This window comes from Sapajus apella, unplaced genomic scaffold, assembly GCF_009761245.1.
Source record: "Sapajus apella isolate SASKATOON/1434 unplaced genomic scaffold, GSC_monkey_1.0 scaffold85, whole genome shotgun sequence".
Lineage (NCBI taxonomy): Eukaryota > Metazoa > Chordata > Mammalia > Primates > Cebidae > Sapajus > Sapajus apella.
In genome coordinates, this window is record NW_022437025.1 from 3,264,539 (window position 1) to 3,288,314 (window position 23,776).

Below are 23,776 nucleotides of genomic sequence, written 5' to 3' on the forward strand. Positions count from 1 at the left end.
GGCCTGGCCCTGTGTGTTTGGGATTGGGGTCTGTGTGTGCTCATGTGTTAGGTCGGCCTGGCCTGGCCCTGTTGTTCGTCTCATTTGTTCCCCTCGTTTCCCGTGTAGCTTTCCACAGGAGCTTCACGCTCCACTGTGTAGTGCTAACAAGACACCCGTAGGCAAGTATTGGTGTGATATGTCCGTTTAGAGAGAATTCCTGCCTGTGATGTTTTGTCCCCCCATCCCCTGGTGACAGGACACTAGGCAAGCACAGAGAGTGGGCCTCCTCCCAGGACCCCTGCTCCAGAGAGAGTGGGTGTGCAAGTGAGTGTATGCGTGAGAGCTTCACACCTGACTTACAGGCAGAACGGGGGGCTTGCCATGTGGGAAGTTTTGGATGTTGGGATTCTTTAAGCAAGGCATTTCCAGATGGTTCTGTAGACATGGTGGCAGAGATGCTGGGTACAGAGGGAGCCTCACATAGCCCCCATCCTTCTGTCCTTGGTCCCAGCACACCTGGCTTGGCCGCCCTGTCCTGAGTGTGAGCGCCAGTGTGCGTCCTCTCAGGGCGTGCTGCACCTCCCACCGCAGCCCCAGCGCAGACCTTTGAGCCTTCAGTGCCTGCTGGCGGCCTCTGCGGTCACACATTCTATCTCACAGATAGCAGATCTACAGCATGGTGGATTCAAGGAAACATTCACACTGTGCGTTTCTATCCTATCCTAGAACTTCCTTTCAGTTTTATTTTAATTTTTTTCTATAGTAGTTTAACTTATTTGATTATTCTTTGACTTTTTCTTTTTTAATCTAAATGCTCTTTGCACTTTGGATGACTCCTGCCAAGCATGGCCTCTGGCTGCCTTGCTGACCATTACGGATGCTGTTGGATCAAATCCCTGGCTTGCTCTTCTGGTCCCTAGGGGTCCACTTTTCTCTATATTAGCAGGGCCCACACCGTATCCCCCTTGGAAGCCCTCTGGCCAGGCCTCTGCCTGTTGCCTAGAGCACGTCTGCAGACTGGGCTTAATCTACGAGGTTTAGTGTTGTTTCTGCCGGAGAGGAGTCAGTACCGCCTCACTGACCCTCTTCCTGGTTGCTGCTAGTAAGATGTGTTTTATTTATTTACTTATTTATTTCAGGGAGACAAAATATGTCAATCAATATATATAAGTAGAACATTGGTACAGTCCAGAAAGGCGGGACATCTGACACAGGGGCTTCCAGGTCACAGAGAGATTCAAAGATTTTCTGATTGGCAATTGGTTGTAAGAGTTATTATCTAAAGTCCTAGAATCAATAGAAAGGAATGTCTGTGTTAGGATAAAGGGTTATGGAGACCAAATTTTTATCATGCAGATGAAGCCAAAAGGAGGCAGGTTTCAGAGAGAATAGATTGTAGATGTTTCTTTTTTTTTGAGAGAAAAAAAGAGAAAGAAAAAAGAAAGCGAGAAAGAAAGAAAAAAAGAATGAAAGAGAGAAAAAAAGAGGAAGAGAAAGAGAGAGAGAGAACAGGAGTCTTGCTTTATTGCCCAGGCTAGAATGCAGTCTAAAAATGGGTATTGAAAACCTCTTTTATGCCAGTAATTGTGCTTAACAATGGAGACAGGAAGGAATAAGGGAGGAAAATAACAAACAAGCAGCCAAGCAATATTTCATTGAAACCTGTGAAATGCTATGCAGTTACTGAGGAGTGATTTACTTCCAATTATGTAGTCACTTTTTGAGTAGGTGTGATGTGGTACTGATAAGAATGTATTGTGGATTTGGGGTGGAGAGTTGTATAAATGTTTATTAAGTTTACTTGTTCCGGGTCTGAGTTCAAGTCCTGGATATCCTTGTTAATTTTCTGTCTCGTTGATCTGTCTAATATGGACAATGTGATGTTAAAGTCTCCCACTATTGTTGTGTGGGAGTCTGAGTCTCTTTATAAGTCATTAAGAACTTGCCTTATGTATCTGGGTGCTCCTGCATTGGGTGCGTATATATTTAGGATCGTTAGTTCTTGTTGCATTGATCCTTTTACCATTATGTACTGTCCTTCTTTGCCTCTTTTGATCTTTATTGCTTTAAAGTCTATTTTATCAGAGGCGAGAATTGCAACCCTTGCTTTTTATCTTTTTTATTTTTTTGCTCTCCATTTGGTTGGTAAATCTTCCTCTATCCCTTTGTTTTGAGTCTTTGTATATCCTTGCATGTGAGATGGGTCTGGATGCAGCATACCAATGGGTTTTGGCTTTTTATCCAGTTTGCTTGTCTGTGTCTTTTAATTGGGGCATAATAGTCGATTTAAATTTAGGATTAATAATAATATATGTGAGTTTAATACTGCCATTTGATGCTAGCTGGCTGTTTTGCTCATTAGTTGATGTAGATTCTTCATTATGTTGATGCTGTTTACCTTTTGGTATATTTTTGGAATGGCTGATACTAGTTGTTCCTTTCCAAGTGTAGTGCTTCTTTCAGAAGCTCTTGTAAAGCAGGCCTGGTGGTGATGAAATCTCTGAGTACTTGCTTGTTCAGAAAAGATTTTATTTTTCCTTCACTTATGAAGTTTAGGCTGGCTGGATATGAAATTCTGGGTTGAAAGTTCTTTTCTTTAAGGATGTTGAATATTGGCCCCCACTCTCTTCTGGCTTGTAGAGTTTCTGCTGAGAGATCTGCTGTCAGTCTGATAGGCTTCCCTTTGTGGGTAACCCGACCTTTCTCTCTGGCTGCCCTTAGTATTTTCTCCTTCATTTCAACCCTGGTGAATCTGACAATTATGTGCCTTGGGGGTGCTCTTCTTGAGGAATATCTTTGTGGTGTTCTCTCTATTACCTGGAGTTGAATATTATCCTGCCTTGTTAGGTTGGGAAAGTTTTCCTGAATAATATCCTGAAGAATATTTTCCAGCTTGGATTGATTCTCTTCGTCGCATTCACGTACACCTATCAAACGTAGATTAGGTCTTTTTACATAGTCCCATATTTCTTGGATACTTTGCTCATTCCTTTTTACCCTTTTTTCCCTCATCTTGTCTTCTCGTTTTATTTCATTGAGTTGGTCTTTGACCTCTGATATCCTTTCTTCTGCTTGATCAATTCGACTGTTAAAACTTGTGCATACTTCACGAAGTTCTTATATTATGTTTTTTAGCTCCATTAATTCACTTATATTCCTCTCTAAATTGTCTATTCTCGTTAGCATTTTGTCAAACCTTTTTTCAAGGTTCTGAGTTTCTTTGCATTGGATTAGAACATGTTCTTTTAGCTCACAGAAGTTTCTTATTAGAAGCCTGATTCTGACAATTCATCACACTAATTCTCCACCAGGCCTTCTTCCCTTGCTGATGAGGAGCTGCGATCCCCTGAAGGAGGAGAGGCATTCTGGTTTCGGATGTTTTCGGCCTGTTTGCGCTGGTTTCTTCCCATCTTTGTGTATTTATTCACCTGTTGTCTTTGTAATTGCTGACTTTCAGATTGCGTCTCTGAGTGGATGTCCAGCTTGTTGGTGGTGATGTTATTTCTGTTTCTTTGTTTTCCTTTGGCGGATGCCCCGCCCCTACAGAGCTGGACCTTCCCAGGTTCAGCTGTGCTTGCTGTGAAACTCTCAACTGTCTGCGTTTCCAATTGCTGTTTTTTTGTGGGGGTGGGACCAGCTGAGCCCGATCACCTGGCTCCCCGCCTCGGAGCCCCCTTTTTTTCTTTTCTTAATTGAACGGCCGATTCTCTCCCAGGTGCCCCAGTCACCTGCCGAAAAGGCGCCGGGATCTATGCAATTTCCCATGCGGTGACTGCGGGGGCTGAAACAGCAGAGCTGAGATTCGTGGCGCTTTTTTGCCCGGGAATCTCCCGGTCTGGCTCCTGGCTTCAGTCCCCCTTTCAAGCAGCTGAATGGGCGACTCTGCCTTCCTGGAGCTCCAAACGCCAACCAAAAGGGCACCCAGTCCCGCATACTCCGCACTGAGATCCGCTGCGCCGGCCAAAAGAGTCGCGCTGGCGACCCATGGGGCTCCTCCGCTGGGAATCTCCTGGTCCGTAGGCAACAAAAATTCGTCTGGAAGTCTGGCGTCCACTCACTCCCTGCACCTTCACTGGGAGCTGCAATCCTGAGCTGCTGCTAGTCGGCCATTTTGGATCTCTGTCCTATGTATTTATTTATTTTTGAGTTGGGAGTTTCGCCCCTATTGCCCAGGCTGGAATGCAATGGCACGATCTCAGCCCAGCGCAATCTCAGCTCACCGCAATCTCCGCCTCCCAGGTTCAAACAATTCTCCTGCCTCAGCCTCCCGAGAAGCTGGGATTATAGGCATGCACCACCATGCCTGGCTAATTTTGTATTTTTTTAAGTAGAGACGGGGTTTCGCCATGTTGGCCAGGCTGGTCTCAAACTCCCGACCTCAGGTGATCCACCTGCCCCAGCCTCCCAAAGTGCTGGGATTATAGGCATGAGCCACCAAGATGTATTTTAATTGTTAGCCTGGAGCTGGAGCCAGTTAACTCGTCCACTGGGATCAGTCCTGTGGCCGCGACTTTGAGACAGTGCCAGCCTGGGCAGCTTATCCTGCGCACTGTGCTGCAGGAGGCTGGTGAAGGAGCAGGAGGGAAACATAGCATATTTTATGATGCTGCTGAGAAGGTTCTGTGAGGCTGCTCTGTCAGTCAGCTGTGTTCCATAAAGCTGCAGCAGAAAACCAAGCCCAAAGCCCAGGGCCTCCTAACAGCACAGGTTTAGTGGCCAGCCACCCTCTCACATGTCATCTGTGGTCAGCAGGGCGTGGCTCAGCTGGAGGCTAAGGACAGCGCCTGTGGGACACACTATGCTCACAGAGGAGACGCATGTGCTCCAGCAGAGTGGGTGGCAGTCCCTGAGGCTGGGCTCACAATGGGCAGTATCCCTTCCTCTTGGGCTCAGGCCAGGCTGCCCACTCAGGGACAGGGATGTCCACAACACTGCTCGCATCAGGTGGACAAGGGTGATGAATGGGGACTTCCTGGGCACCTCCCTTCTCTTTATTCAAGAGCTTAGAAGATGCTGGGAACCAAAGTCCATGCAGACATGTCAGGCAGGAGCCGGCATCCTAGGGTGCGTGCTGTGCTATATCTCATGTCAGGTCCCCCATAGATAAGTTGCTAGGCTGACATGCGTGGCTGGGGGCCCAGCTCTGGACACTGTGCCTGAGCATTTTGTGTTGAGAAGGAGCCTACATGCAGAGCAGTGTGCACTCACGGGTATGTGGGCTCCGCATCCGGAGGGTGAGCCTCGCGCCCCCTTAGACTCTGCGCACTCTCCCCCGAGGACACCCCGGGTTGGGACATAACACGCATGGAGTCCACGGTGCCCAGCTGCTTTTGCTCCCAGTCCATTTGGGCGGTGCCTCCCTGCTGTGCATGGTCTTAGTGCCCCTTGTGGTCTTAGTGCCCCTTGTGTGCTCATGTTTTTGTGTAAGGTTAGTTGCTTTTCCTGTTCAACCCTGTGACTGTGTTGTTCGGGCGAGTGTGCATGTGTGAGTGTATGAGTGTGCGTGTAAGGGCGTTGTGTGAGCATGCACATGTGAATGTGTGTGTGTGCTCACGTGCACACATGTGGAGACACACAGGTTGGGGTCTGTGTTTCATTCCCTGCCTGTTTGAACTGAACAGGTGTTGGAGGGAACAGAGCTTGCTGCGTGTCCCGGGGCCTCCCATGGGTGGGCAGAGCGCTCGCTGGGCTAGGGCGGAGGGCCGGGGTGCAGGTGCTGTCTGTGCTGGTCCCGCAGAGTTGACGGGTGCTGACCTGAAGGACTGCGTGAGCAACAACAGCCTGAGCAGCAATGCCAGCCTCCCCAGCGTGCAGAGCTGCCGGCGCCTGCGTGAGAGGAGGGTCGCCAGCTGGGCTGTGTCCTTTGAGCGCCTGCTACAGGACCCTGTTGGTGTCCGCTACTTCTCTGTGAGTGGGGAAGAGCTGGGGCCAGCGGGACAGTCTGGGCTCTGCAGAGACAATGGAGCAGGATCTGCAGCCCGCCCTAGAGACAGCGGCACCCTGCAGGCCCTGAGCAGCCCTGTGGCACGGGTCTCCCCTCCCTGGACCGCTGCCCTCTCAAGAGCCCAGAGGAGGGTGGGTTGAGTCCTGCCTCTGGTTCTGCCCCAGGGAGAGTCCCCAGCCTTCTTGATCTCTGCCGGGGTCTCTCTGCAGCTCACAACACTGGAGCTTCCTGTGTGCATTCAGGAGCCAGGTGCCTGCTGCCAACTCTTCAAAGAGATGTTTTGCTTTTGGGAAAACGGCTGGAAGCAGCAGCACGGTTCTGTAAAGTGCTGAGAAGCAATGAGGTTTCTCTCTCAAGGTCCTTGGGCAGCTCCCCAAGCAGCTTGTGACCCCATGGTTTCTGTAGAAGGGAAGTAAGAAGAAAGTGGGACCCTGTGTCAATGTTAATGAATGGTGTTTTTCTTAGGATTTTCTAAGGAAAGAATTCAGTGAAGAAAACATTTTATTCTGGCAGGCCTGTGAATATTTTAATCATGTTCCTGCACATGACAAAAAAGAGGTAAGTCCACACTGAGAAGTAGGGGCTGTGGGAGAGCAGCGTGGTCTCATTCGAGGCTGGCTTAGCGCGCACCGAGTATCTAGAGCATTGGAAAATGGATGTTAAATATTTTCACATGGCTTGAAAAAAATCATTTCTTTTTCAGAATAAATTTTTAAATATACATGATATTTAATTTTGCCTAAACATGGTTTGTATAAACGCCCTCAGCCACAGCTTTCACTGGCAGACGGGTTGTCTTTCAGTGTGTTGGAATTCAGAGGAAGGAATGTGTATTTAGGGGAATTTGAAAGAAAATGTGAGGCAGGAGAGCATCCCAGGCCATGGGTTTCATAGCTTCTCCCCCTGCACCTGGTGGGAGGTGCAGGAGAAGCCTGGAGGACGCCTCCGCCTGGTCTGGCTGCTGTTTGCTCAGTCGGCCTGTGGCCTCGCTTCCAGGCTCTGGGGCCACTTTCATCTGCTTGCAATGCTTCGAGCGGGCCTGCGCTCTCACCTCGCTAAGACACGTGTGCCTATCGACACACAGCAGTATTGCCTCTGCACAGCTGCTGCTGGGCTAGCCCAGGCCTTTGGGACACTTTCAGTATCCGTTTAAACAATCGTTGGGGAGCCCATTCAGTGCTGCTGCATTCTGGCTGCACTGTTATTTATTCAAGCAAGAGGTATTTCCTGGGGCCATGAGAACACATCTGTCGTGCCCGGGGGTGTTGGGCCTTGGCATGCAGCACTAGCATGGGGAGAGGAAGCTGTCCAGGGCTGCTCAGGCGCCTTTCCTGTCAGCTTTCCTACAGGGCCCGGGAGATTTTCAGTAAGTTTCTGTGCAGCAAAGCCACCACCCCAGTCAACATCGACAGCCAGGCCCAGCTAGCAGATGATGTCCTCCGTGCACCTCACCCGGACATGTTCAAGGAGCAGCAGCTCCAGGTAACCCCAGGCTGCGGGAGCTTGTGGGGAGCCCAGGCTAAGGCTCGGCCTATATGGTCCACTTTCAAAGAACACATGCTACCAGGCGGGTCAGTGTTTTGAGAGCATCACAGATGTGGGTAGAGAAACGCAGACAGGAAGTGGGGGTCTCAGCAGAGTCATGAAGTAAGAAGTCTTGAACCACATTGTGCCTGTCCGCAGTGACCCGGCTCTTCACATTGTACGTGTGCATTTGTGTGAAATGACACCTTCATGGTGATGGCGTATCGCATGTGTGGTTTTGCAGTTCGGGACTTCACTGTGGTGATGCGCACAAGGCCCCATGCTGTTTGAGCCGTGCCTCTGCATGTCACTGCGCCACGTGGGTGATGTTCGCAGAAGCGTAGGGTGACATTTTCAAGGCAGTCTGCTGTTAGAGCCCAGTCGCTTTTGGTTTTAATCTTATTTAACAAAATAAAAGTTCTCCGGAGTCTGCTCATGCTTCTGGCTTCTGTAAGTTGTCAGAATTCACTAATTTTAAGAGTGATAAAGGCTGGTTTTTGATGAGACAGAAGGCTCAGATATGAAGGCACACTGGAAATAACTCTGTAGTACCCTCAGGGCTGGCGGGGAAAGTGGGCTGAAATGGTGTCTTTTGGAACTGGGCCAGTGGTGGCCTGCAGGTTGCCACGCAGCCCTGAACCTGCAGCTGCAGGTCCGGGTCCTCCTGTGATTGTCCTGCCTTACGTCTCCTCCCAGATCTTCAATCTCATGAAGTTTGATAGCTACACTCGCTTTCTGAAGTCCCCGCTGTACCAGGAGTGCATCCTGGCGGAAGTGGAGGGCCGAGCACTCCCAGACTCGCAGGAGGTCCCCAGCAGCCCGGCCTCCAAGCACAGCCTCGGTTCAGACCACTCCAGTGTGTCCACGCCAAAAAAGGTGACCTCCCCGAGGCTGGCCTCACACCCCTGTGGGCTGTGTGTCATCAGCTGAGAGCTGTTCTATGGGAGGTAAAGAGAGGCCCTGTCGGCTTCTTCACCAGTGGCGGGTGACGCTCCATGCTGGAAAGTTCCAGCTGTGTTTCTGGAGTCCTGTCAGGACCACACTATGACCCTCAGAAGCATCGATACCATCCCATAGAGTGCTTGTGTTACAGCTCAGTATTGTCTCCTTTGCACTTATATAATAGTAAAATAACTTCACAGCGTTTTAACCAAGGTTTCCATTTGATGACAGTTAAATGGAAAATCAAAATCCGGGCGATCCCTGAACGAAGAGCTGGGAGATGAGGACAGCGAGAAGAAGCGGAAAGGCGCGTTTTTCTTGTGGTCGCGGACCAGGAGCACTGGGAGGTCCCAGAAGAAGAGAGAGCATGGGGACCACACAGACGGTTTGTGGGGTGGCCCTTGGGCTGCGATGTCCAGGCCAGCCAGCCGCGTCCCCACCCAGGCTGCTGCCCTGGGGTTGGTGATGACCTTGGGCCATGTGTGCAGTGAGAGGCCTGGCCGGCAGGTCGAGGAAACTTGTCTGAGCAACTGAGGAGTGCCGCTGTGCCTAGGGACACGACCTGTCAGCCAGCCAGAGGGCAGTAGGGCTGCGTCACAGTCTTCCAGAGAAAAGGGCTCTGTACGCTCCAGCCTATTCCCACCTCAGGCCTTTCCCCCCACAGTGGCGGCTGAATATCTGTGTCCTCTCCTGCTTTTCACTATAAAAGGAACAGGTGCTTCTGGTAGAAAATTTGGAAAACACAATCAAGTGAAAACAGGAACACACAAATGTGCTATTGGGCGTCTACCCTGATAGCAGCTTGGTTCCCTCCGGGGCTTTTTCCTGGGTAGCTGTCAGTGTCGCTGTGCCTTTTACATGTGCGTGGTGTTCTTGAGTGTAGCAGTGGAGTAGCGAGCACTTTCCAAGCTAAGATTGTTTGGTATTGGATATTGGGGGCTGCCCGTTCTGGATGCTGTGTCCCTTTTTTCTCTTGTGCATATCTGAGACTCCCTGTAACAAAAGTTAGACAGAGAGATGGCTCCCAGGGCACCAGGGGCGGGGCCACAGGGCCCTTGGTGGCTCCTGGCTGAGCTCTAGACGCTAGCCTGCTGGTGTTGGTGGGTGGCAGGGCAGAGGTCATGGAGATGCCCATGCTGAAGGCTGGCAAAGATGAGGCCATTCTGTACCAGGTGCTGAAAAGCACACAGGGGAGAGCTGGGAAGATTTTCTTCTCTAGAGATTTTTGAGAAAGGGATTGGTTTTCAGGAATGAGTGTCCTGCCTGAAGGTAGTGGGCTGGTGCTAAGCTGGTGGTCTCCAAGTTTAAATCAGGCAGTGACGTGATTGTGCTAGCACAGCCGGTACAGCCCTGGCGGAGGCAGGTGAGCGGGGCGCTCTGTGCTCCCCTGCTGCAGCTCTTGTGCCTGCTGTCCTTGCCAAGCCCTTGGTGCATGGCTGCTCCCTGCCTGCATGGGGCAGCGTTGTGCCCGGGGCATGGAGGGAGACACTGGCGAGGGCATGGGCTTGGCGTGGGCAGCCCTGAGCTCCAGGCCATGCTGCGAGGTGCCCTTCTCCAAGCAAAGGTAGCTGGGAGTAGTAGAGTTCGCCTTTGTGGGACTCCACCTGGGAGACAGACACCGTCTTATTAGATGGGGCCAGGCCTCCCGAGTACCTGGGACATGAGGGAGTGTTCGCTCCAGACACTTGCCCTTGTCCCCACACCTGGCAGATCCGAAAAGGGCTTTTATAACCCTGATAGGGCTGGGTGTGGTGGCTCACACCTGTAATCCCAGCACTTTGGGAGGCTGAGGCAGGTGGATTGTCTGAGCTCCAGAGTTAGAGACCAGCCTGGGCAACATGGTAAGGCTCTACTAAAAATACAAAAAATAAATAAATAAATAAAATAAGAGGGGCCAGGTAGGTGGCTCATGCCTGTAATCCCAGCACTTTGGGAGGCTGAGGTGGGCAGATCACCTGAGGTCAGAAGTTCAAGACCACCCTGGCCAATGTGACAAAACCCTGTCTCTACTAAAAACAACAAAATTAGCCACATATGATGGTGCATGCCTGTAATCCCAGCACTCGGGAGGTTGAGGCAGGAGAATCACTTGAACCCAGGAGGTGGAGGTCGGGATTGCAGGAGCCAAGATCGTGTCACTGCACTCCAGGCTGGGCAACAGATTGAGACTCCGTCTCAAAAAAAAAAGAAAAAGAAAAAATTACCTGGGTGTGGTGGTGGACGCCTGTAGTCCCAGCTACTTAGATGGCTGAAGCATGAGAATCGTTTGAACCTGGGAGGCAGAGGTTGCAGTTAACTGAGAACTACACTCCAGTTTGGGGGAAAGAGCAAAACACCTCTCAAAAAAAAAAAAAAAAACTGAATCCTTGATAGCAGTGGGGCATGGTGGCTCATGCCTTTAAATTCCAGTGCTTTGGGAGGCCTAGATGTGGAGATGAGCTGAGTGTAGGAGTTCAACACCAGTCTAGGCAACATAGCAAGACACTCATCTCTACAAAAAAAATTTTAAAATTGGCCAAGTGTGGTGGCACACCAGTAGCCCTAGCTATTGGGGAGACTGAGGTAGGAATAAGAGTGCCTGGGCCCAGGAGTTGGAGGCTGCAGTGAGCTACGATCGTGCCACTGCCCTCCGGCCTGAGGGACCTGGCGAGCCACGATCGTGCCACTGCCCTCCGGCCTGAGGGACATGGCGAGCCACGATCGTGCCACTGAGCTCCGGCCTGAGGGACACGGCGAGGCTTTGTCTCTAAAAACACAAAGCAAACCAAAAAATAAAACCCTGACTGCAGGCACACCCCAGAACTAGCACATTCTGATCTTGGCGTAGGATTTGGCCTAGGTATCTGTTGTTATGGAAGGTGGCCGCAGGCTGGAGGCAGGGGGTCTGGGAGCTGCCTTCTCTTCCCTGCTCAGGCCCCAGAGGCCATATGCAGCAGCATGGTTTGACAGCAGGTTCTGTTTTAAGCCCTTTGAGTGTCAGAATTTTCGTGATTTGTAGCTTAGCCTAAGAATGTATTTAGTTGAGGTTGGTGATAATTGACACTTGATTATGGGTCATGTCAGGATGTCAGAGGAAAAGGACGTGGACTGAGTGGGTCAGAGGCCGCATCCAACTGAGAGCGCTGGCTGCTGCCACAGTGAGGGGTTTGCAGTTAGGCCCAGAGACTACACCTGGGGATGAAAACTCCAGATCAAATGGAGGAGAGGCCCAGCTAGGACATGCACCTGCATGCGTGCTGTGGAGCTGCACGTACTGATGTGACTGGTTGGGCACCTGCCATGAGCCAAGCACATTTTGGAGCCAGGATGTGGTAGTGGACAGGGCAGAGGGTGGCATCTCTGCTGCATGGTAGGAAGAGCCGCGTTGGCCCCTGCCTGGCTTCCAGGGTTAGGAAGACACACGAGACTCATCTCTGCCAGGCAAGGTGAGGCGGTGCTTGGGAGGGGCTTTCTGGCGTCTCTACATCTGTTTAGCTTTAAGAGGACAGAGGGTTGGGAGATAAGACCAAATAGATGGGGCTCTGATTGACATGAGTCACTGTGTTTCCCCCGTTAAGACCCCCTGCATGCCAATGGAGGCCTGTGTCGCCGAGAGTCCCAGGGCTCTGTGTCCTCTGCGGGGAGCCTGGACCTGGTGAGTCACTGTCTCCTGTTGTCCCTCAGGCCTCAGGGCTGCCCCCACCAGCTGATTGCTGACCTCCCTCCCATGGAAACCCGTGTTTACAAAACCCAGCATTCATTCTGTAAAGCTGGGGTATAAGGCTCAGGTGCTGGCCCACGTCCAATGAATGACAAAGTGCAGGGCTGGCCCAGGGCCTCATTAGGCCCCAGCCTTGCGGTCCCCCAGCCTAGGGTTCCTGAGATGGCACCAAAAAACTATGACTTACACAAGGGAGGGAACTAAAAGTATCTTTGTGTTTATTTCTTAAATCCTTTTGTTGTGATTTAGTGAAGATATCTTGAACTCCCACTAGGAATAAGCGGAGGCTCCAAGAGCAGGCGCTCCTGGCTCACCGCATGAGATCCCATCCGCTCTCGCACTGCGGGCCTTGTGCCTCTGTCTGCAGGCCACTTGTCTGGCCTGCACTCTCTCTCACCCCTGCTCACTACTTGGTTCGTGCTTGAGGGAGATGAGTGGGTACAGGCGGGACTCATGAGCTAGCTAGGTGTTGTTTGATAGGAATTTTGGAAAACCTCACTGGTTGCCAGCATCCTAGTCATTTGAAATTTTCCGGCAGTAAGTAATGTAGAATATAATTTCTCTTCAGTCATTCCAAATAACACTGGAAGCTATAAGGATTTACCAAGTTTCAGCTCCTGCTGCCTAATACCTCCTACCCCCAAACTCAGAGGCTTAAGATGATTACTATTGTGCTGTGTCTCTGGGTCAGTTTGGTGGTTCTGCCCATTCTGGCCAGTCTTGCCGTGTGTTTCTGGTTACCTGGCACATGAGCCAGCTGGCTGGTCCCAAAGGCCCTTAGTTGCATAGCTGGCCCTTGTTGGCCCTTGGCTGGGGCGGAAGCACCGACAGGACCCCTCATTTGCCTCACTCAGTGGGCCAGTTCACCCCATCCCACAGCTGTCTCAGGGACCCTGACAGTGAGCAGAGCAGGATAGCCTCTGGAGGCCCAGGCTCAGAGCTGCTCATTCTGCCCACCGGGTCTGGGCTGGGGCTGACTCCACCTCCTCATGGGAGGAGCCACAAAGGTATATTGTGAGGGGTGTGGACACAGGGAAGGAGATGGTTGGGACCGTTTGTGCAGCCAGCCTGCCACTGCACAAACTAGTTTACTGAAATCATGCTCAGGGAGAAGAGACCTCAGACTACCAGAAGACAGTGATAACTAAGTAACAGTCCAGGTGAGGTTTACATCAGAACGGTGTGCACGGGGAGCTGTGTATACAGAGGATGGGGGCTGGAACCCAGAGCCCCAGGAGGGAGTGATCCACACAGGCAGCTTCAGTGGGCCCCATAGGACGGCTCTGCTTCTGGGTGGAGAAGCCCGGATGTGCCTGCTGAGCAGAGCCACGTAAGGGCCCATGCTGTCTTGAGCATGATGGCCAGTGAGGCCCAGAGCTGAGAGAATGATGACTGTTCTCCCATGTTAATCCACAACACCCAACACCTTAGGCAGTGTGGACTGAGCCTGAGAGGTGTGCACCTGTGGAGCTGTGGGTGGGACGGTGGCAGGGCGCCAGCTCCCCAGCACAAGCAGCCTGAGCCTGGGCTGCCCCAGAAGGTACCCCGGGAGCTGCAGGTGAGGGCGCCACCCTCCCCAGTACGAGCAGCTTGGGCCTGGGCTGCCCCGGGAGGCACCCCGCACCCCTGTGACACTGGTGCCTGCATGGCTGTTTGTCTCCCTGCTCCCCAGTCGGAGGCCTGCAGGACCCTGGCGCCTGAGAAGGACAAGGCCACCAAGCACTGCTGCATTCACCTCCCGGATGGGACATCCTGTGTGGTAGCTGTCAAGGCGGGCTTCTCCATCAAAGAGATCCTGTCCGGACTCTGTGAGAGGCATGGCATCAACGGGGCGGCCGCAGACCTCTTCCTGGTGGGCGGGGACAAGGTACTGACCCGCCTGACCTTCATGCTGCCCCTAGGCCATGGCCTGCCCACTGCTTGTCCCTCAGCTTTGCCAGAGTCCTCCGGCTGCCCCTCCTCTGCTCCTCATGTCAGCAGTGCCTGGGGTGGAGGCCGGGTGATCTGAACTGAGCTCTCTGCTGGGAACACTTTGCATGTGGGTGCTAGGTTGGTGTGGAAAGAGTGATCGCTTTCTTTGGATGGCTATTTTTGAAGTTGCTCTTTTGCTCTGCACAGCTGTGCGCCTGGGGCACAATGTTCTGCCTTTTGGGGGCTGCCTGCTGTGCCCACGTTGATTCTGGTCCTTTGTTCCCCAGCCTCTGGTACTGCACCAAGACAGTAGCATCCTGGAGTCAAGGGACCTGCGTCTAGAAAAGCGCACCTTGTTTCGGTGAGAGGAAGATGCTGTTATCACCTGAGGTTCCCAGAGCCCACCCGCGTGCCCACTACCTGCTAGTCTCTGTGCTTAGCGGGTAGCCTGTGCTACCTTAGTGGATGCTCCGTGCTGGGCTACGATGGGGTGTCGGTAGGGCGGGGGGTGGAGGTCCACATGAGGCAGCCCCCTGCAAGCCCGGGGGTGAGGGGGGCCCTCTCCCTCCAGCCCCGTGAACAGGGGCTGCCCTGACCTGGTGAGCACAGCCCCCTAACATGCAGAGCGGGAGGGGCAGGAGTGCTCTCTCAGGGCGGATGCCCCACAGGTAGCCAGGCCACTCTGCAGGATGCTGCTATTGCGGGAGGAGGAGGCCACAGCCCTGGCTTGGCCTGGCATTTCCCATGTGGAGGAAGGCACTTACTGACCAGCTGGGGCTTGAGGGCGGCCTGGGACTGTGCTGTAGTTCTGCTCATGAGACTGAGTTCCTAATGAGGGCTGACATGAGTTTGTAGTGAATTTTTCCATCCCCCACCAGGCTGGATCTTGTACCGATTAACCGGTCAGTGGGACTCAAGGCCAAGCCCACCAAGCCTGTCACGGAGGTGCTGCGGCCTGTGGTGGCCAAGTATGGGCTGGACCTCGGTGGCCTGCTGGTGAGACTGGTGAGTACTGCACGGGCGTTAGCATCGCGGGAACTATCTGTTCCCTTTGGCAGCCTCTGTGTTGTTTGCTGAAGAGGACACAGCAGGAAGTGGTGTCTTCCCCCAGTCTGGTTGTCCCCCTGGAGGAGAGGACACAGCCTCTGCCATCCGCAGTTCTGGCTCTGTGCAGTGGAAGCCATCATGATTTCTTTCAAAAAATAATTATTTGAGATGTGGTTTTGCTCCAGGAAGACCAAAATGATAAATCCACCAACCAACCCTGGAATATCCCCAACCACTGGCAAATGTGATCAGATAACGGAGTGCAAATGGCCCCGCCCCCACTGCACCTGCTAGGCACGGGCATTGTGCTGGTGGCCCAAGTGCACGATCACATGTGCATGTCCTGATTGTCACCTGCACTTTAGATTTCAGAACGCAGCTGACGTTTACAGCCTGCACCATTATGTTGTGGATGGGGTTAGGAAAGAAAACCCTGCCTGGGGTGGTGACAGCAAGCACTGGGTGGGCCACGAGAGACAGGGAGAGCTGGGCCTCACTGGGTGTGCTCGGGAGCATGGGGGTTTAGGGCACAGTGTCCGCCTTGCCTTCCTTCCTTGTCAACTTTATTAGAGCAATGATTTCAAGTATTTTCAGGATTTTAATTTTCCCTGAAACTGCACTCAGATATATTCAATGTATTCACTTTGAAGTGAACAAGAAGAGCCTATTAAATTATTTACAGACACCAGCTCCGAGGGTAACCTGAAGCCTCTTCCCTGCCCTGTGGGGTCCATCCTGGAGTCTGGAAATCTGCGGGTCGGAGACAGACCGTGCCTGGCTTCCAGTGTGCCGCTGTGGCCGGCTCTGGAGACCCTAAGCAATTGCTTAGCCCCGGAGGTCGCAGTTTCCCTGGCTGTAATATTGGTCATGGCAGCACGCTCGTGGCATTGTTGGGAGGCACCAGGGTGGAAGGCTGGCTGCGGTCAGGCTCGCTCCTATGAGCTGCAGCCCTCGGCTGCCAAGGTCTCCAGGCCAGGCAGGGTTAGGGCTGTGGGGGCTATGAAGGATTCGTGTGGAATGGGTTGTTTGGGATGCGGCTTTTTCTTGGATGCTTTCTCCTGACCTCTCCAGTGAATTCCTGGGCCCCCTATGCCCACGAATGTGGTGGAGGAAGCGGGACCTGGGGCAGCTCCTCTGCTTCGCCCCCAGGGCTCACCACACCTGGCCAGTGAACCAGCCCCTTCAGGAGCTCAGAGCCTCTCCCTCCTGGCATTGGACGGCTGCTGTTCCCCTGACTGACAGATTGTGAATGCCAAACAAGTTGATTTGTGATTATGGCAGGCAAAGAGCCAGACTCTCTGCCAGAGGAGAGCTCCAACCCAGAGACAAGAGCTCCAGCCCTGTAGCTGGTGCCACTGCATTCCAGCGTCAGACCTGGTCCTAAAGGTGTCTGCCTTTGCTTCCTTGTTTACAAAGGAGAATATCTGCTCTCAGTATCCCCTCTGAGCAGTGTTCGAGGATTGGTGAGCGGGTTTTTAGGGAGGCTATCATCCAGGTTGTGAGCAATGTGGAGACTTCTATGAGCTTCAGTTCTTATTTCAGAGTATTTTCATGCATTTTAAAGCATTAAATATGTGGGTGAAGGTGCTTCTGGGGTTCACACATGTTGCCCTGCCCCTGGGCCTTGGAGGGGACTGGTGCAGAAGGTGCTGCCCATGCAGTTCCTCAGGGCATTGCTCCCCGGGGCCAGCCACGGTGATCAGAGTTAGTTACCCACGTCAGGAGCCCGGCCCAGTCCCAGCCCGTGTGCCTGAGTCAGGCAGGCCTCACCCCGGGGCCATCTCCTGCGTGTCTCCATTGAGCCTAGGATGGTTATGCAGTTGGGCGGGATCACACACACCTGTTCCCTGAAGTTCCAATCCGGGTAAATTATTCAGTGCCCATCTCTGCCCTAGAGTGGAGAGAAGGAGCCCCTGGACCTCGGCGCCCCTATATCAAGTCTGGACGGACAGAGGGTTGTCTTGGAGGAGAAGGACCCTTCCAGAGGAAAGGGTGAGTAAGACCGGCACAGGGGAGGGGGCGGGCAGGGCTGGCGCAAGGGGGGTGCCGCAGGGCCGGCACATGGGAGGGCGTGGGGCTGGTGCAAGAGGGAGGGAGAGTGAGGCCAGCGCAGGGGAGGGGGCTGTAGGGCTGGCACAGGGGAGGGGGCAGGCAGGACTAGTGCAGTGGGGAGGGAGAGTGGGACCGGTATAGGGGAGAGGGCAGGCCCAGGGAAGGGAGGAGGCTTTGGAGTCTGCACACAAAAGGGAAATGGTCTAGGCCCCTGGTCCCTCCTCGGTGCCCTGATCTGGCACCCTTCCCTCCGGGCACAAAACAGGAAGCCAGGACAGTAGACAGCTGTGCCCTGCCCCGCAAAGTGGGAGCCTGCCTTGGTCATGACAGTCCTGCCCTGGGGAAGCTGGGGTCCGGCCAGCAGCCTTCAGCGATGGGCTCACTGCCCAGCCCCCACCTGGTGCTGACACACAAGAGCCAGCCCTCCTCAGAGCCCTGGTTGAGAGCCTTGCCTGAGGAAGGTTACTCAGACCCAGGCGGGTGGGTCCTGTTTGTAGCTGTCCCCAGGGACAGGCAGAGGCGTGGCCTTGGGGCCTGCAGGTGCAGGTGCTGTAGGGAGGTGTGTCTCTTGGAGAGAGCTTTCTGGAAGCCCCTCTGCAGACACTCTGGATAGACAGCTCACTTTGTCAGGAGACACTTCAGGTGACATTGGGCTGCCCCTCTGTTTTTCAGGACGTTGGCCCCAATGATGTCACGCAGGGCACATGTGGCTCACTTGTCCCCACCCAGGGAGACCTGGGCCATGGGTCCCAGGCAGAAGCAAATGCTGAGGCCGTCAGCCTTAGAGCTCCAACCCTTGCTCCCCTCCCCAACTCCTCATAGAGCAGAGACCCTTCCCCCAGGCCACCCTTTGCTTTAGGGAAAGCCTCACCCCAGACCCTGACCCCCAGGCAGGTGGCGTGAGCACAGCATGTATAACCCAGCAGGGTGGCCTCTGGCTTTGCCCTGGCTGGCCCTCAGTGCCCAGGGTCCACTGGGGCTCAGGGCCTGTTTGTGCACAGGCAAGTCCTGTTGGGGGCTGGAGTGAGGCATGCAGCATTTTTGTTGGGCTGTATGTGGGGCAGGACCTCGACTCCCCTAGTAACATCTGGGCCAGAGAAATGGGCTTGAGACTGTTAGTGCCAGCAAAGGCCAGCCTGTGGCCTTGACCTGGGGCAAAGGTCATATTTCAAAATATGTGCTGGCCTGGCACGGTGGCTCACACCTGTAGTTCCAGCACTTTGGGAGGCCGAGGCAAGTGGATCACCTGAGGTCAGGAGTTCGAAACCAGCCTGGCCGACATGGTGAAACCTCATCTCTACTAAAAATACAAAAATTAGCCGGGTGTGGTGGTGGGCGCCTGTAATCCCAGCTACTCAGGAGGCTGAGGCAGGAGAATCGCTTGAATCTGAGAGAAGGAGGTTGCAGTGAGCTGAGATCATGCCACTGCACTCCAGCCTGGTGACAGGGAGAGACTCTGTCTCAAAAAAAGGGAAAAATAGTAAATATAAGACTGTGCCTTCTAAAGAATATTTATGCCAAATAGTATATGAAATAAGCTTTTCAATTTCAACATCACTCTTCCAGAAAGTTCCCAGTTAGATGTACAGATCCCCACTGTGTGTGTGGAGGACGGGCCTTCTCTCCTGCCCCATGGGGTCTCCCCTGCGGGCTGTGTATGGTGCATAAGGGCAGCAGATACCTTGTGGCTTCTCTGCAGCTTTGCTATCAGAGACCGTGGGAGCAGGTTGTCTATAAAACGTTGAGATGGATTTGCGTGTCCCTGAAATTATAAAGCTTTCTGATTTTGTTTAGCATCCACAGATAAACAGAAAGGCGCTCCCGTCAAACAGAACACAGCTATAAATTCCAACTCCAGAAACCACTCGGCTACGGTAATTCCCCGCCCTGGCCCACCCTGTGCCCTGCTTCCCTCTGCGGCCCGCCTGCTCTGCACAGCGCCCGGGTGCTTCTCGCGCCTGCCTGTCACTGTGTGTCTCCCGCACACTGCTTGGCGGGGTCTGTCCTGTCCCTGCTGATGCCCAGCTCCCTCTTACCTGTGAAGGACCAGCTGCTGACGTTCTTTTCTTCTGAGGTGGGGGCGGTTGTACCTTAAATGCTATTCTTGTTTGTAATCTTGATCATTGCAATTGGTTTTTCTGCAATGCATGCAAATTCTGTGTCAGTGCAATCTGTATTTCATAGAACCTTCTAATCTATAACTAATGAATGATACATTGTCATGTATTGAAATGAAAGTAGAACTTTGACTTTCCTTCTAATGCAGGGAGAGGAAAGAACACTAGGCAAGTCTAATTCTATTAAAATAAAAGGAGAAAATGGAAAAAATGCTAGGGATCCCCGGCTTTCAAAGAGAGAAGAATCTATTGCAAAGATTGGGAAAAAAAAATATCAGAAAATTAATTTGGACGAAGCAGAGGGTATGTGAACTTTTTAAAACTTCCACGTTTTTAGTAAATGCACAGTTTCCAGTATAGTCAGTAGAGCTGCTCTGAGCTGTCAGCATCTGGGTGACTGTGGTTCTTCTCTGTGGCCTGGAGGATACATGCCTCCTGGGGGCAGTCTGGGGGCTGTTGGGATCACTTCACCAAAACCCCAGTTTTCAGACCAAGTGCCAGGTTCTTAGGGTGTCAGGGGCAGCCGATGTGAGCAGCACTATCTGCCCTGAGATGCCACAGGCTCCGCCAGGCTCTGCCTCCTCTCACCCAGGCTCCTCCCCATGACCCCCCCTCTGGCTTGCGCCAGGGCCCCAGCGTGGGTGGAGGCACAGTTGGCATTAGAGAGTCCACACTAGGCAGAGTTGGGTGCCCAGGAGAGGGGAGGCGGAGCGCCCCGGCCTGGAAGGAAGGGCCGTGGGCTTGCTGACTTCTCTTGGCCACGGGGTCAGCGAGGCAGGTCAGCCTGCACACCCCTGAGCTCCAGGAGAGTTGGCAGGCATACCTGGAAGACTGAGATGGAGATGAGTCCTTTGTTGAAGCTGCTTTTTCCTCTAGAAGCTTGTAACAAAGAGAAGCATTGAAAACAGAATCCAAATCAGCAGCTGTCACTGTGACCTGAATTTTCATCCAGGGCATATTTGCCAGTGCACTTGGCTTGTCATGGCTTTGTCACAGCTGGCTGTGGAGTCCGAGCTCATGTACCTCCAGCCTTTGTTAGCCACCAAGCACAAGGAAATCACATGCACTCTTTGAGGCTCCTATATTTCTGAGAACCAGCGAAATCGGAGATTTTAGATTCCCTGTAGTTGTTAAAAAGTCAGAGTGTGATTTCAGTGCTGGAGAAATCCCAGTTTAGACACCATCTATCTTGAATGGTGGCCTTGGGGCCTGCTACACTAGAAAGTCCGGCCCAGTTAAGAAAAGAGCCCAGGGGGAGCCAGTGAAGAAGCTGGAGGTGCCTGCAGGCCCTGGAGTTGTTGGGCAGTGGGAGGCCCAGGGGCACCAGTCCTGGCCCCTCGGGGCTGTGGAGCTCCAGCAGAGAGAGAGGGAGGGCACGTGTTGCCCCCTCTGGCCTAGGCCTGGAAGGGCCACCCTCCGCCCAGAGGCATTGACCCAGGAGAGGCAGGCATGGATTTGAAGGTGCCCCTCCCAGACCACCCATCTCAGGGCCTTCCTCTCCTCCCTCCTTGGGTTCATCCTCCCGCCAACTTTGAGGATGGCAGCTGTACCCAGGACTCAGTGGTGCCTCAGACGCTGACCAATCGGAGAAGGGGCCAGTCCTCAGAGGGCCCCAAGTCCTCAGCCCAGGCCAGAGAGCCCCACAGTATCCTACTCAGACAGCATCAGTGCATAACCGTGTGGAGTCAGGGGTCTTGTTTATTCAAGTCTGGACCTCATGCAGCTTGGTTTTCAGGGAGTCACAGCTTTTTCAGACTCCTGAAGACAGAGCGTGCTAGAAGCCACAGGGCTCTCCCTTCCTCTCTGTGCAGGAAGACAGTGTGGACGGAAAAGGGCTCTTCTTGACCCACAGCCGATAGGGTGTTAGGACAGCCCAGGATGAGAGCTTTCTAGAATGTTCTGCTGTGACAGGCATTAATGTGAAACTCTCTAAAACATAGTCACTCTGGGTTTTCTTCCAATAGAGTTTTTTGAGCTTATTTCCAAAGCTCAGAGCAACAGAGCAGATGACCAACGTGGGCTGCTAAGGAAGGAAGACCTGGTGTTGCCAGAGTTCCTTCGTTTACCGCCTGGTTCCACAGAACTCACCCTCCCCACTGCGGCTGCCATGGCCAAGGGCTTTAGCAAGAGAGGCGCAACAGGCAGTGGCCGGGAGAGCGCCTCCCAGCCCAGCGAGCAGTGGGAGCCCGCCCAGGAGAGCAGCGACAGCCCGTCCACCAGCCCGGGCTCTGCCCCCAGCCCCCCTGGGACGACTTCCCCTGGGCAGAAGTCTCCCAGCGGGGCCTTCTGTACCCCCCAGTCCCCCAGCTCCCTCGAGCAGGAGGGCACCACACAGATCTGGAAGAGGCAGTCTCGGGAAGTGGAGGCCAGGGGCATCCAGACGGTGGAGGATGAGCATGTGGCTGAGCTGACCCTGATGGGGGAGGGGGACATCAGCAGCCCCAACAGCACCTTGCTGCCGCCGCCCTCTGCCCCCCAGGACGCGCTGGAACCTTCAAGACCAGGTACCTCCAGGTTCTGATCCCCTCCACCTTGGCCCCGTCAGCGCAGTCTGCTCAGCTTCCAGTCAGAAAGGACAGCGGGCCCCCGGCCGCCACTGTTTGCTGGCAGTCTCGGTGGCCCCTCCTCACCTGCTGTTTGGTGGCTTCCTTGGCCCTCTCAGAAAGGAGGGGCTCATGTGGCCCCAGGCCAGTGTCTATTAGGATGGTTGCCCCAAGGCACTCCAGGCAGGCGTCCTGGGGTCTCGAGAGGCTCTTGCAGGAATGAAGCATGGCAGTGCCTGCATCCAGGTCTGGGAACACCCTGGGCGAGGCCTGGGGGTTTCTGAAAGTGGAGGCCTTCCTTTCCAAACTTGGACAGCGCCCATTTTTAGTGTTTATGTCTCAAGTCTGAAAAACAATAGCATTTGTCTTGAGTGAGGAAGTGAAGCCCCTGCATTTATAGGAGGAGAGGGCTCTGAGACACAGGCCTGTCCTCAGGGAGAGCCTTGAGAGTACAGCTGGGACCACCGGCAGCCCCCATAGCAGGTAATGTGGGTGCTCGGGAGTTGAGTGACGTCAGCAGGGCTCCTTGACTGTGGGTGTCACAGACATTTCTCAAAGGAGTCAGGGGAGTCAGTGGGTGTGAAGGTGAACAGGATGGTCTGGTAGCAGGGATATTTCCACGAGCCACAAATATCAGAAACTGAAGCGAGGCTCCCAGCAGGAAGCAGGGGAAGTGGCCTGTGTGGCCGTCCCCTGGAGAGAGGAGCCACTCAGGGTGTGTGTCACGGAGTGTGCTTGGGGTGTGTGGACACCCCTGTGGTGGTCTACTACTGGGGGCGATGGGAGCGCCTCTCCGTCCTGCACCCTGGTCCAGGATGCTGATGGCAGCGGGAGTCCTGCCACCGGGTCTGGTCTGATCAGACCTGTAGCCTGGACCTTGCTGGGGGACCAGGGAGTGCACATCTGTAGATCTGTACATATCTGGGCTTTGGGGGCCATGTGTGGTGTGGGAGGAGCTCCCTGGTCCCTTTCCCAGCCAGGACATGCCTGGATGAGAAAGCCTGAGGTGCCCGGCGTGCCCACTGGTGCCACTCCACAGCCTCTGCCCCTGGCCCAAGTCCCCTCGTCCCGTCTCGACACCTGTGTGGCCGTCACCTGCGTTTTGAGTCTGTTCTTCCTGGAGTAATAAACTCTGGACATCATGACTGGACTGACTGGCTTCCAACTTTCCTTTCTCATTTGAAGCTTTGTTTCCACTTTAGAAAATAATAAAAATGTTTTAATCTACAGGAAATATTACACATTTTTAGGAGATTAAATGGATTAATCTACCGGCTTTTGCTTGCCTGTAATCCCAGATATTCTGGAGGCTGAGGCAGGAAAATCGCTTGAACTCAGGAGGTGGAGGTTGCAGTGGGCTGAGATCACGCCACTGCCACTCCAGCCTGGGCGACAGAGTGAGGCTTAGCCTTGAATATACATACATGTGTGTACATATATATATATATATATGCATACGTACCATTCACTGAACAAAACTCTGAGCGCCTGGTGTGCTCCCAGCGGCACAGTTATGCGGCAGGATGGCAGAAGGGCTGGCGGCCCCGTGGGTGGGTGCTGAGATGAGCTGTCCCTCTGGCCCTCAGGCTACAGTCCTTTGCCCACACCCTAGCCACGTGGCCCTGGGGCTGGGGCTGGCTCTGTGCACAGGTCTGGGGTGTGGGGTGTGTCGGGCTGCCTGGGAGGGCTAGACAGACCCACATGTTCTCTCTCCTGCCAGGGGCCGTCAGCATGGAGGTGGTTTACAGTACAGGCACAGCCGAGCACCCACAGCTGGTGTCCCTGATGTGTTGGTGGCAGGAGGGCGGGAGGTGCCGGCCTTGAGAGGAGCAGGTCCCCCTGCTCTGGTGGCTGCCCCCAACTGCCACTGGCCAGAACCAGCTCTCCACATCACTGGCTCCCCAGCTCCTGTGCAGTTGGGCACCCTGGGCCCTTGGCTCTTGGGCTGTCTCCTAGGAGGAGACCCAGCAGGAGAAAGGGGTGGGAGTGGCTTTGGCCATAGGTCATAGGTCAT

The 23,776-nt window shown here is 53.7% G+C and overlaps 1 protein-coding gene across 9 annotated transcripts in view; it reads left to right on the top strand.

Annotated features, from left to right (window-relative positions):
• Positions 1–23,776, top strand: part of RGS12 (regulator of G protein signaling 12) — a 160,237-nt gene that overhangs the window by 129,570 nt on the left and 6,891 nt on the right. For 5 of the 9 annotated variants that reach the window (XM_032254025.1, XM_032254027.1, XM_032254030.1 and 2 more), the window contains 13 exons: positions 5,720–5,889; positions 6,392–6,484; positions 7,265–7,408; positions 8,147–8,326; positions 8,624–8,777; positions 11,950–12,026; positions 13,765–13,959; positions 14,291–14,364; positions 14,882–15,008; positions 16,946–17,042; positions 18,897–18,976; positions 19,369–19,522; positions 21,184–21,723. In XM_032254025.1, coding sequence (XP_032109916.1) covers positions 5,720–5,889; positions 6,392–6,484; positions 7,265–7,408; positions 8,147–8,326; positions 8,624–8,777; positions 11,950–12,026; positions 13,765–13,959; positions 14,291–14,364; positions 14,882–15,008; positions 16,946–17,042; positions 18,897–18,976; positions 19,369–19,522; positions 21,184–21,723 — 2,085 coding nt within the window. Of the gene's footprint in view, positions 1–5,719; positions 5,890–6,391; positions 6,485–7,264; positions 7,409–8,146; positions 8,327–8,623; positions 8,778–11,949; positions 12,027–13,764; positions 13,960–14,290; positions 14,365–14,881; positions 15,009–16,945; positions 17,043–18,896; positions 18,977–19,368; positions 19,523–21,183; positions 22,436–23,776 lie in introns of those variants that run through there. The other 4 variants (XR_004261552.1, XM_032254026.1, XM_032254028.1 and 1 more) reach the window with 4 other exon arrangements.